This window comes from Falco naumanni, chromosome 15 (genome assembly GCF_017639655.2).
Source record: "Falco naumanni isolate bFalNau1 chromosome 15, bFalNau1.pat, whole genome shotgun sequence".
NCBI lineage: Eukaryota > Metazoa > Chordata > Aves > Falconiformes > Falconidae > Falco > Falco naumanni.
This window is the reverse complement of record NC_054068.1, coordinates 22,363,719-22,376,676: the sequence shown is the minus strand read 5'-3', so window position 1 is coordinate 22,376,676 and position 12,958 is coordinate 22,363,719. Positions and strand designations below refer to the sequence as shown.

Below are 12,958 nucleotides of genomic sequence, written 5' to 3'. Positions count from 1 at the left end.
TATCCAGTTTGTAAGTGTGAATCCTCCTGCCTCTCTCCTGAGCACTTTGGGCATTCAGGCCTTGAAGATTCAGCCCTTATTCCTTCTGTATGCTGGGACCTCCTTGGAGAAACTGGACCCCAGAGTGCTGCCCTACCCCCAAGGAGCTCCTGGAAGGCTTTTGCTGCCCTGAGAGGAGCACTGGAAGTACCGCAGGAGCCTGGGTGGACTCCACGGTGGGTCAGAGCCTTGCTGTGCCTCCGTTACTGTATGCGGTAAAACAGGGAAGTGTAATTTATGGAAATACTGATTTTTTTATGAAGTTCTCTATTCCCCCCTCCCTGCTGTCATTGCAAGGTCTCGCCGGGTGTATTCACTGCTGCAGTCGGGATCGTTGCTGTGCATGTCACATCAGGGGCTTGGGCACACCAAGTATCAGCCTGTCTGGCTGCCAGAGCTTCGTGGGGGAGCGGGGAAGTTTGCCGTCCTAGTCCTCCTGTTCACCCAAAGCTCGACTGGCAGTGACTAGAGCAGGGCAGGCGATGGGGGTGCAGCTTGTAGCAAGACAGAGCTGTCACCAGCATCAGGCGTGGGCTGTTTGTCACCTCCCGCTCTTATCCCTGCCTTCTGGCTCTGCACCACCTCCCAAGGTTCCCTGCCTTGTCAAGTCTGTCCCTATCCCTGCTCCACGATGTATTGCTGTTACTGTGCTCCAGAAAAGTGGGGGTAAGACCACAGTGTCGGCTGTATTTCTGTCACAGATGTGCTGGCCTTGGAGTTCATCGAATCCCAAAGTCAGCTAAACTCACTCAGCTGGAAAAGCGTGCTGTTGTTAGCAGATACATATTCATCAGGCCAATGGTTCTTTTTAATTTTCTTCCTTTCCTGCTTAGCTTCATTTTTGCTTATGAATTGTGTTACGCTTGCTTCCATTAACGGGAGATGTATTGCCTCTGTCAGCCGCTGAGTAATAACCAAACTGCCCCGAAGCGTCCACAGGGCCAATATATCTGATGGCGGCACATAAAATAGACCAGTGAGTACCACTGGCTTGTGATCCAGCAGAAACGAGCAGCAAGAGAGTACTTTGTTAGATAGTTGACCTGAAAGACTGATACTGCTGCCTTAGGCTGCCAGGAGCTTGTTTTCTGGCCCCAGTGGAAGGAGAGATTTGGTTTGAAGGCTCAGGATGCGCTCTCCTTCCCCGCTCGGTGCCCCTCTAAGATGAAGACCTCAAGCATCGTCACTACTCTCAGCATTTCATTAACGTCCTTCCTCAGCACAGCAGCAGCGATGGTTTGTGTGGCGGGTGGTGCTGGTAAGCCTGGCAAGGCACAGTTTGTCACGCAGGAGCCGAGCGAGGGCTGTCAGCAGCTCTCTGGGCAGAGGACCCCGGCAGCTGGAGGATCTAAGGGCACCACCGGGCAGCTCAGCCCACGCAGCGCCCTTTAAGGAGGAGCGCAGAACGCCGGTGAGCCGGGGTGTGTGTTCAGCTACAGCTGTCAGGCTGGAAGCAAATGCAAGCAGCTGCCTAATGCACCCCCCCTCCCCAGGGACTGCCTGCCCAGGGTGAGACCACTGAATTCAGTCTGTTAAACATACAGCGAGCAGCTGGGTGAGGAGCGCTGGTGAGTTATTAGACTCTTAATTAGCCAAGCCAGGGAAATCTGTCATCTGAGTGTTTCTTCTCAGTGGCTCGGCTTAGGCAAGCTCCAGGTGTCGTAGCAGAGCTTATGTTGTTCGGAGCAGCACCCCAAAGGCTTTTATTCCTGTAAATTCAAGATTACTCTCTGGATGCTTTTGAGTCTGTGCAGCATCCCAGCAGGACCCGAGGGATCTGCTGTCTCGTACGCTGGCTGTGGGTTGCAGGCTGGTGTCCCCAGTTTGCTTCCTCAAGCGAGTGTGTTATCATATAGTAATGCTTCATCTTCCTCCAGTTGCTTGCTGGGTAGAAACACAAAGTCCGTTTGATCTGGCAAAGTGTTTTCTCTAGGTTTTGAGAAAAATCCAGGTGACTTTATTCTTTCTTCTCTGTTCTTATGCTTGGTTTGTTGGAGTTGGAAACGGTTCTCTCTACCTGTTCTTCCCTCTGAGCAGGCTGTGCATTAGGGAATCATTGTAGCTGCAGCCCAGTAACTCAGCATGTCATAGCTCTTTAATTTTTGTGGGGGCTGGCCTCTGAGCTCTATGTGCTAAGTTGATGGGAAGTATTATAGTTGTTTAATATTTATGATGCAGCAGTGCTGGAGGCTCCAGTCAGTTCAAGATTCTTCTGGACAAAGTACGGAGATACCCAGCAGCAAGCAGTATCAAGCTTTGAGCATAGAAAAATAACTGTTCTTTTTGTGGTCTTCTATAAGCTAATCTTTTTCATTGCTTTAAAATATTATTACGGTTGTCAGAGATGCATATATTTATGCCAAAAAATGGATGAAGAAACATTTTTAGTGCTGGGGACTGAGGGGATGTCAGTGGTGCCTTGTTGAAAGCAGTCGCAAGAAGCAAGAGCCTTTAGAAGCCAGGGATGTCTCTGAAAACACATGACGAGGCTCCCTGGGACTGAGCACCAGTGCCAGGACTCTGAGAGAGGGGGAGAGAATGAAGACCCTGAGGAAGCAGCAGTTGCCTACACGCTGGTACCATGGGCCAGACTTAAATCCTGGAGCAAGAGCCTGGCAAGGAAAAGAGCTTGCTGGTTGCAGTAGGTGTGGAGCTGTAAGCAAATGCCATCTCTTCTTGTTTGAGCCTGTGTTCAGGGAAACAGGGATGTATGTGCCTTGCAGAGAGAACCGGGCTGCCTCTGACTCTCAGCTCCCTTCTCAGGTCATCCATCAGCTGGAGGAGCCTGCAAGCTGGCTCAGTGCTGGTGCCACAGGGCAGGAGGAGCCTGGTCTTCACTGCTCCCCAGGCAGGAGGGCTTGTTCTGCTTGGTGCCGAGTGCCCTGACTCACCAGAATCCATTGAAGAGTTACATGCACGTACAGGTTGAGGGTATAAGAGGCAGCACGTTTGTAACGAAGAATGGAAAAATCCTTTTGACTTGCTGACTCTCTTCTGATCTTGGTAAAACATTCCCATGGCCACAGGGAGACAGGGATGCAAGGGAAGGGTTGGAGGAAAAAGGTGCCTTGTGCTTAGATCAGCTGGTACTTCTGAAGAATTGCTTGATTTGCTGAAGCCAGCCAGTTTGGTTCCTTTATTAGAACCCTAATTAAGGGGAAAAAAACAAAAAAAGCCTTTACCAGGTGCTAGTAAAGGTAAGGGACTGACATTTTTTGCAGCTGCTTCCAAAGTCTTACAAATCTGGGTAAGTGCTGTTTGCTTCTTGCTCTTCATTGATGCTCTAAATAAAGGCTTACAGGGCTGTGGTTGAAAGCAAGAAATGTAATGTTTGAGGATAAATGGTTTGTTGTCTGCTTCTGTTTTAGGAGGGAGATGTCTGGCCAAATTCTTCAATTGAAATTAAGGTGATCTTCAAACCCCGAGAAGCCCGAGTCTATCAACAAACAGTCTACTGTGACATCTCAGGTACGGCTCCTTTCTCCTCCTCCTGCCACCCACCGCAAAGGCAGGGCACAAATACTCCTCCAGCCCACTTGGTCCCCGTGGGCTTGCTAGGAAGGGCCGGTGGTCAGCAGGGCAGCGCCGGCACCTTCCTGCTGTCCCTGTGGCTTCCAGCTGGTCTGTGCAGAGCCAGGGCTTGGGATGCCTGGCTCTGACCACTGATGGCTCTAGAGCAGCCAAAGCAGCGAGGGGATAAGCTTTCCTAGCAGGCATTTGCTCTGCTGCAAGGTGTTTGTAAAGGCCAGAGAGCTGCGCCGCAGAAGAGCTTTGGTGGACGAGCACTAAGCCCCTGTAGACCTGCAAGCTGAGCCTTGGATCCATGGATGCACTGCCAGGCTCCTGAGGCGGTAGGAGCTGAGTGAAACGTGCTCCCTGCCCCTGGGTCACCTCCCGCTCTCCAGGCGCTGCCAGACCGTAGGTGGCTGAGCCCCGCTGAGCGCAGGGTGTCTGTGAAAGTACCAGGCGTGTGCCGCTCTCCCTGCGTGGGACCCGTCACCTCGTGGCTCGAAGTCCGTGCTGCATCTGCGTAGTGTTGTACAGGGCTCGCTGCCCGCAGCAGGGTGAGCTCCCTGCCCAGGAAGCACGGGGCGAGCAGTCTGCTAGACAAGCTTTATGCTCCTCCTGGCTGACAGAAGTGCTGTCACGTCTTTTGCTGGCAGCGGTTATCACTGACCCACCGAGTTACGCTGCCTTTGCCCTTACAGAGGTGATGGCCTTGCTGTGCTGGCACGGGGCAGGGAATGCTTGCAGCAAGCTCCGTGGTTCGGGTTACCTTGTCCTTCCTCTCCGTCCGTGTGGTGCTGCTTGAGGTGGTTTTCAAGAGCGGGAGGTCCCTGTCAGGTTTCCATCCAGGGAAATGATTTTCCCCATCTCAGAGGAAGGAGGTGCGAGGCCCGTGGTCCCCAGCAGCCAGGCTCCCATTCTGGAGGGTGCTGAGATCACTAACCCAGCTGCTTTGATCCCTTCCTTACTGCTCCAAGCTGGCGGATGCAAAGGCCAGGAAACAGCTTTTTATTGATACGGTAACTGCGCAGGGTTCCGCCGGCTGCTGGGGTGCGGCTGTCAGCCGGCTGCTGGGCCGTGCTTGGGCTCTTCCTTCTCAGCTCCTGTGCGGTCGTCTCTGATGGCAGCGATACAGACAGCAGGTTTTTATCTTTGGTTCTGTTTTGTGAGCTTTGTGCCTTCACTGAACGGATTTCAAAGCTTGTCTAAGTGCATGGGAAGGAATTCCGAAATCGTCTTTTATGCGCAGCATATCTTCTTCAGGGTGCAAAGTGATTGCTAAGTTATAAAGCAGCCCAAGGACTCGGTTAGAAATGAGAAGCCAGCCCCAAAGTATATCTCCTGAGGGAAGAGAGGGGTCCTGTATCTTCTCGCGGAGCATCTAGTGCTGGTGCCACCCAGCCCGGAGTCAGGGACTGACTCCAAGGCTGCCTGGAAAATCCAGGCGAACAGCAGGAATTCCGTACTGACATGGCGATCTCTCCCCAGGCCGTGAGACCAGGCTGCCCCTGCGCATCAAAGGGAGCGGCGTAGGGCCCCAGCTGCGCTTCAGCTTTGACCAGCTGGACATCGGGAAGGTTTTTGTTGGATCAGCCCAGAGCTATGAGGTGAGCAGTGGGGTTTTCCGGGGTTGGGGTGGATCCTGATGGCTCCTGGGGCAGCGGTGAGCTTTGTGGGCCTGTGGGATTTCTGGCAACGCCGGCAGTCGTGAGCATGGAATATTTGACGTGAGTGAAATGTGGGAGGTTTTGTGGAATCTGGATAGTTTTGATGGGGTCTGAAGGGTGTGTCTGTTGTTCCCAAAGCCCCAATCCCTGCTTTTTGGCAACCTCCCTTTGAGACCAGCTAGGAGGCTTCGTGCAGAAAAACCAGCCCTTGACACATGAAAGCAGCACCGGGTCAAAAAGGTCGGGATCCAGAGGCTTTTGTTTCAGCCCTAGATGCACTGCACCCTGGTACCCTGGCGGTTAAAAAGCAGCTGGAACAAACGTGTTGTGTTCCAACTCGAGTCCGTTGCAAACACCTTTCCGTGAAGTGCATCCTGCTGGCTCCTGGCGCCGGAGGGAAGCCGGCCAGGCTCCCCGCGCAGAGCTGCCCGCGCAGGCACCGGGAGCGCTGTCCCTGCTGAGCAGCCTCCTGCCACCCTTCAGACCTGGTGCCCCTCTGGCTCTATGAACAGAGCAGAGCAGTTCTGGAAATGAAGCAGAGGAGCTTTCTACATGTTTCCGTCCCCCCACCCGTGGTGGCAAGTTTTCTGTAAAAAAAAAAAACAACCAAAACCCAAAACAATAAAACAAAAAAAAAACCCAAAACACCCCAAAAAAACTAAAAATCCAACCTTCCCAAAAAATACAGCAACTGAAAGAGGTAGAAAATGAGGCAATACGTCTTGCGAGACACTTTCAAAAGCTTGACTGTGGCAGGGAAGGACATGTTAAGGGGTTTTCTTACCAAAATATTGTGCACTCTATGCATTTTTAATGCTGATACTTTATGGAGTCTATTTATATAAATTATTTTTTTTCCATTACTTGAGAAAATGTGAATAAGTAGATGATACTGTAGGTGCTGTATTGAGCAGCCAGACTGGAGGTAAACCTCAGTGTAGGATCTCTTAAGTACAATTTGTAACTAAGGTGTAAAACACATGAGTAGTTTTCCAGTTACCAGTGCAGAGCTGGAATAGGTGCATGTTGTCAACAGCAGCTGCAAAACTGGAAAATAAGGGCTGTATGTCTGCTTCTGTCTCAGTTTTTCTGACAGGTTTTGCAGGGACAGAAATTAGGGAAAAAACCTCCAGAGCAGGTAGATGAGTGCACAGAAATGGCAGGATGTCACCTGCAGCCATCGGAAACTGTAGAGCTTTGCTTTGGGTAGGTCTGGTGACCGACAGCGTGCTGGCACTCACAGGCAGGTGTGGGCGCTCCTGGCTGAATGTGGAGAGAGCTGAATCTCACCAAGCGCCGCAGGATTGTGGAGCTTGTTGGAACAGTAAATAATGGTAAATTAGCAGATAATGGCTGTGAATATTTGTGAAAGAGAATTTTTTTAGACTAGGTGGAGCTGTTATGCACCTCACTCACCCTTTCTTGACATGTCTGGTTGAGCAAAGACAGAGAGACTCTCGGATGAAAGAAAAGAATAAAACGAGCCTCAGTGACGTACCCTAGCAGAGTCGGGGAGTGCTGCTGAAGCTGGTTATAGGGCTGTCCTGAGGTATTTTTGACATCAAATAAGCTTGTTGGCAGCAATGGGAGCTGAATGTGTTTTGCCCTCGGCGGGACTGGGCTCGTCTGGAGCAGAAGCAGTGAGGTGGCGATGTGCTAGTAATGCTGCGACCGCCCTTTGCTGCTCTTTGGGGCAGGTCTGCATCGCCTTGGTGATGCTGAGCACGTCCTCTGCACTGCAAGTCCAAGCGGACTGCTCTGTGTAAGACCATGGTGACTCCGTTTCTGTGAAGTTATCGCTGTTCTGCATGCAAAAGCCCAAAGGAAGAACCTGTCCCGTTGCGTGTTCTTTAGCTTCAGCCAAGCAGCAACACGCAGCATCTTCTGCCTTTTATAGATGTCTAATTAGAGAAGAAATCAGCCTTCTGTAAGGAAGGAAGATTCCTCATGTATTTCCATTTTGATTTCTTGCTGCTGCAGGCGATCCTGTTTAACAAAGGAGTCATCGATGCCCCCTTCAGCTTGGTCCCTCCAGCGACGGCTCTGGGCTCCTGCTTCTCCTTCCACCCCCAGGAGGGCATCATTTCACCAGATGGCCTCCAAGTCCTCCGGATCTCCTTCAGTTCCACCATCCTGGGGCCGTTCACAGAAGAACTCGGGTTCAGTGTGGGTGGATCCCCTGAGCCTGTGACCTTGACTGTCAGGTGAGGAGGGTTCTAGGAGCCTGGTGGGCACATCTGTAGCCATCTCTGGGTAATCATCTCCCACCTACCTCATTTGGTGATGGAGCGGAGAAAAAAGGGTGTTGTCTAATGTCCTAGTCGAGCATGAGGGTGACGGGTTGGTTTGAAACCCACTGTGGTGCTGAGACTAGTTTTTATCTGTCCCGGTGGTAACAAAAGCTGAATGCTTTGCAGTTCTTTTTTAGCCAAGCCAGTTCCTCCTCTGCCTTTGTCCTTACAGGGGCTGTGTCAGCGGACCGACTCTCCATTTCAATGAACCTTCCCTCCACTTCGGCGATGTCTCCTTTGGTGAGTGTGCCCTGGGCTTGGACCGCAGGTCGGGAGGTCTGTGCCTTACTGAAATGAAGCACTTGAAGAGCGTCTGTCGCTTGTGTTCCTCCACAGCAGCCTTCAGGGTGTTAAAAGCAGGGCTGGCGCTTGCTCAGGTGGTGTTTTGCTGTTGTGAGAGCAAATAGGGCCAAAGGAACAGCAAGCCAGTATTTTTCTGGTGCCCTCAGAGCCTGCTCAGCCCCAGCCTGCCAATCCTTGGCGGCAGAATGATGGTGAAAGCCCTTGTCCCAGAAGGGCCCAGGGGTTGGGGCTGAAGGAGAAGGGCGTTTGAGCCACACGCTAGCCTGTGGCTGCTCAGGGCGAATGCTTACCCCACTTGACCTTTAGTGTGAGATGTTGATTTGTGCCGTGAGGGCTCCTCGTTATCACCTGCCCAGTAATAAGCCCAGGCAGTAGCTCTGCGTTGGGCACTGATGTCCCCAGAGATGTGGGCTCCTTCTCCTTCCCCAGCTGAAGCGCTGACGGAGCGGGTGGCTGAGCCCCAGCCTCTCCATTGAAATGCAGATTCTGATTCTCCATCTCAAGTCTCACAAAAGGCTTCTTACTGAGACGATCTAAAGCTTAAATGTGAAATCAATTGTGGATTGATTGAAGGGCCGTTATCATTCTGCGCCCTGGATGCCTCTGTGTTTTCATGATGTTTGTGGGCTTTTTAAGAAAGCTCATTACCTTCCCCAGCCACTTCCCCCTCTCCCTGCATCACCGCTCTGCCACTGCTGTGTTTCTTTTTGAATAAATAAACCCACAAGAAACGCACCGGGCAGGAATACGGTTGTGTAATAGGAGATTCATCCTACTTAATCTGATTTCATTAACAAGGCCTTTTCAGCTGAAGGCAGCTATTGTATTTTTACTTCTTGTAACTGTGCTGCTGACTGTTGTCTGCCTCTGGCGACTTTGGTCCCATTTGGGGCTGTGCAGTCTGTGCGTGTCCTTTCTGTGCCCCCCTGCCCCCCGGCCGGAGTAATTGCTGGTGGTGGGCAATGCTCACTGCTGATGGGCATGGAGAAATATCTGCTGTGTCTGCAGGTGGTTTTCCTCCCTGTCTGTATTCAAATAACGCTTGGTAAGCAGGGCATGGGAGGTGTCTCCTTCTGGCAGAGCTGGTGTCCGCTCCAGAGCGAGCTGCAGGCTGGTGTCCTGCCTCTGCAGCACATCCCCTGCCACCCAGTGTGGTTGTATCACTGGTTTTCCATTAGGGAAAGCAAGTGTCAGAGCTAAAGTGATGTCAGGCTTTGCGGGCAGTAATCAGAGGCAGCGTGGATGTGATGTCCCCGTTTGTTAGGTAAGGTGAGACGCGTTCCTGCTCGTTTCTAAGGAAGCGTCAGGTTTGCCTGCAGTGGGGTGGGCTGAGTGATCCTGTGCTCAGTCTGGTTGCCCCAAAACAGGAGCTGCCTTAAGGATCCTGCCTAGAGAAGCTCCATCAGAGTGCTGTGCATCATGTTGTAGGGCCCAATGTCGTCCTTCCTTTTCCTTACTGTAGCTTCTCTTCAATAACAATCTGCTACTTTCGTATATTGAAAATCGGGGGAATGTTCATGGAGTTAATGGGGAATTTTACAGGCTGGATTCTCAGGATAAGTGCTCTGTCTGGATGCACACTTGTCAGTGAGAAAGAGTTGGGGCTGATTTGGGGGCGGGTGAGAGAGCTCCTTAGAGTTAGAGAGAGACTTCTGCTCTTTGGCACCAACACTGCTGCCCATTGCCAAGGAAGCAAGCTTGGCTGTTGAGAGAAAAGGCAACTGCAGTCACAACTCGCTCCTCCCTGAGCTTCTCAGTTACCTGCCGTGCACATTGACAAGAGCTCAACTCCAAGCAGGGTTTTATCCTAACAGGAGAGTCGCAGCAGGAATCACAGCGTAACTGGGGACTTAACTGATATTTGTCTCACCTTCCCAGGCTTTCCTCACACCCTGTCGTGTCGCCTCACTAACACCTCCTTGGTGCCCGTGACTTTCAACCTTCGCATTCCTGGCGATGGCTCGGGACAGCGCAGCGTCACCAGTTTTGCTCAGATTTCAGACAACGCTTGCCTGTCCTGGAGGAAGGGAGCCCAACATCACATCAAGCCAATGGAATTTACCATAATGCCTTGCAAAGGCACCATCCGCTCCCAAGGAGCCCTGGATATCCAGGTATGGGATGAGCCCGGCCATACGTGCTTCAACAGGTGGAGCTGCAGCGTCAGTGACGCGCGCGAGGGCTGCAGCGCTGCTGGCTTTGGGCATAACCGAGTAAGAGATGGGCGTTAGCGTTAGGCTTTTGTTAGCTGGGGGACTCTGGGATGGAGCAGCGTTTTGTTTCCAGAGTCGTAAGCCAAGGATCATGTACCGTGTGGTCAAGCACAGAAGCCGTGCGTGTGTTTCTGAGCTGCTTAGAGCGATTTGTTTGATTTGAAGGGGGCCGAGGAAGGGTGAGGACGGAAGGTGGCTGTTGAAAAGAGAGATGCCATTGCATAAAGCAGTTTGCTTTTCTTCCCGGTCTTATTTTTCCTCTCCTGTTGAGCAGAATGAGTTGCATTCACTGCAACAGGGGCTGAGAAAGCTCCAGCAGCCATGAACAAACTGCACAGCTTTTGCTGGGCCACGTTTTGCCCTCAGTTTCCCACTGTGAAGCTGAACTCATTCTGGGAAAGTCAACAGATCTCCCCTGGGTTCCCACTATTGTAGTCGAGATGAAAAATTGGTCCCTTAATACAGTGGTGAGTAGACCATGAGTTGTGCTTTGATTTAGCTTACACGTGCCCTGGTGTGCAAGGTGTATTTCACAGGTGGGGTTTGTCAGCAGAGTTTTGTTCCTGGGAAAGGCAGTGGTGCACACGTGGAGCAGCAGCAGAAGGAAGGCAAAACGCTCCCTTTCCTTAGCGTGGAAGGAGAAGGGCAGGACACCACGCGTGGCTTGTGGCTTCTGGGAGTGCTGAAGTATTTGACGCTGCTCTTCTCCTCTACCAGGTCACCCTGTGTTCCAACACGGTGAGGCGATACGAGCTGGCGCTGGTGCTGGACGTGGGTGGTGTTGGCCAGGAGGTGTTGGCGCTGCCTCTCACAGCCAGGTACCGGCGCTTTCCTTGCAGCTGGCCACCTTTCCCCGCGTAGCCAGGCCCAGCACGCTGCCTGGCGTGGGGTGTGCTGGCTGCCGCCCCAAAGGAGAAATGGTGCTTCGTGAGCTGGTTCTGCCCAGCTCGCTGTGAGCACAGCCGTGCTTTGCCAGCGGCCGTGTTGAGAAGCACCTGTGCTCAGTGCTCAGGGCCGTGCCTTTCTTGTTCTGTTTTGAAGGCAACAGTGCTTATATTCCTCGTTGGCCTGTCGTCTGGGACTTGAGGAGTAACGAGTCTGCAAAGGGCTGCCCCTGCTTCTCCCTGCAAGCGGTGGGCTTGTGCTGGGTTGGCCCAAAATGCAGCATTTGTTTGGAAGGCGGCGAGCAGCTGGGTTCTGGCTCAGTTAATGAAGGCGTGTGCAAATGGGAAAGGGGCTTACGGCAGGACTGGTGGGGGGAAACTAAAGGGGAAACTCGTCCTTGGTGTGGCAGGTGAGCTCAGGTTTCTCAGGTTCTTTTGAGCATGAACGTTCCCAGACTTAAGCCAAAAGCTGCTCTTGCTGCAGCCACGCTCAATGGCGTTGCGCCGCAGCGGGTGCCAGTTTAATGATGAGAGGGACGCAGTTCGCTGGTGCTGTTCCCTCTCCCAGGCAGTCAGCCAGGCGGTGCCTGGGCTGCAATTTTGTAAAACGAGTGGGAATGGGAAGAGTCAGCGTGTGGGCTGGTGGGGGGAGGACCCAGGCAGCTGCAGGAGCTGGGAGAGGCTGGTCACCCAGTGCGAGAGGCAGGCGGTGCTGGTGCCCTCCATCGCGGGGGCAAGCGGCTGAGGTTTCAGGCAGGGCGAGAGCGGTACGGGAGAGGAGGGAGTTGCTTTTACTGAGATGCTGGAGTCTTGTTTTCCTTGAGCTTTGGGGAGCGCTGATCCTCAGCGGGAAGGCTCCCGCAGAGCTCGTGCCTTGCTGGGACTGTGGGAGGGTCCTTGCCGGCCTCCTGGGGCAAAGGAGGGGCAGAGCTTGATGAGAGAGCACTGGGGCAGGGCACTGGGCAGCCTCTGCCACGGGAGTCTGGGGCTGCCCCTCCTTTACAAGAGGCTGTTGAGTAAAAAGAAGTTAGAGGTGATCGATTGCCGTAGGGGTAGGAAATGTCTATCTGGCAGAGACAAATGCGTTGTGTCTGTTTCATGCTGTTTGGGGAGTGAACAACTTCTACAGTCTCTCAGTGTCTCTAATTCCCTTTGGTCATCTCTTCACCCAGATGTGTCATTCCTCCACTGCACGTGCTCAGCCCTGTTCTGAGATTCGGACGGTGCTTTCTGAAGTTCCCTTACGAGCAGACGCTGACCCTTGTGAACGACAGCGATCTTCCAGGCTGCTATGCAGTCCTTCCTCAGGTCTGGCATCGCGTTCGCCTCCTGCCCTCCAACATCGTTATCGAGGGGTTTATTAGGAAAAAAGGGGGTTTGGAGAAGACCTTGCTGTTTAGTGTTCAAACGTAAAGTTTTGCAGAGAACGGGAAGCTACCTGAATATGAACTTCAGGAGCGGTTTGAACTCTTCAGGAAGCGGTTTTGGTTCTAGTCTTTGGGGTGCTTTCATGCAGGAGAACTTTGAGGGTTGTGAAAAGCGTCTGCAAGGAGGCCACCAGCACCGGAGTGGGTGTTTGTGGGTGCAGCAGCTTTTGGACCCTGTGAGGATGCTGCTTAGGCCCATATAAATCTTGCACCTTGTGTTGGGCTTTTCTGCTTTCTCCTAGGGATTTTTAAAAACGTGGGTGAATTTCCATTGTAGTAGATGTTAAGGAGCTTGAAGTTTCCTCAGATTCTGAGGTTCTGTCAAGTTCTGACAGTTGTCCTTGATTCTGTCCCTTGTAGGAGCACAAGGAGGATGCTGCTCTGTGGTACTCCAGCCCTGTGCCATGTGGGATTATCCAGCCTCACAGCTCGGTGGAGATCCCGTTTACGCTGGAAGCCCAGGCGATAGGAAGGCAGGACACTACTGCTAGTGTCTCAGTGTTTGGGAATGAAAGATCCCCACTGGTGAGTGCTAGGCGAGATGCGTGCCTTTGTGTGACTCATCTTGGTGGGGCATAAAGTGTACAGGGGTTCTGCCAGGGAAAGGGAGAAGGTCATAATATGTGG

The 12,958-nt window shown here is 52.5% G+C and overlaps 1 protein-coding gene across 1 annotated transcript in view; it reads left to right on the top strand.

The window, feature by feature from the left end:
- LOC121098021 (hydrocephalus-inducing protein-like) overlaps positions 1-12,958 on the top strand; it is a 46,530-nt gene that overhangs the window by 33,179 nt on the left and 393 nt on the right. Inside the window, exons 8-15 of the mRNA XM_040615550.1 lie at positions 3,408-3,507; positions 5,035-5,153; positions 7,194-7,417; positions 7,677-7,744; positions 9,686-9,921; positions 10,738-10,838; positions 12,077-12,212; positions 12,692-12,856. Of these exons, the coding sequence (XP_040471484.1) occupies positions 3,408-3,507; positions 5,035-5,153; positions 7,194-7,417; positions 7,677-7,744; positions 9,686-9,921; positions 10,738-10,838; positions 12,077-12,212; positions 12,692-12,856 (1,149 nt within the window). The remainder of the gene's footprint in view (positions 1-3,407; positions 3,508-5,034; positions 5,154-7,193; positions 7,418-7,676; positions 7,745-9,685; positions 9,922-10,737; positions 10,839-12,076; positions 12,213-12,691; positions 12,857-12,958) is intronic.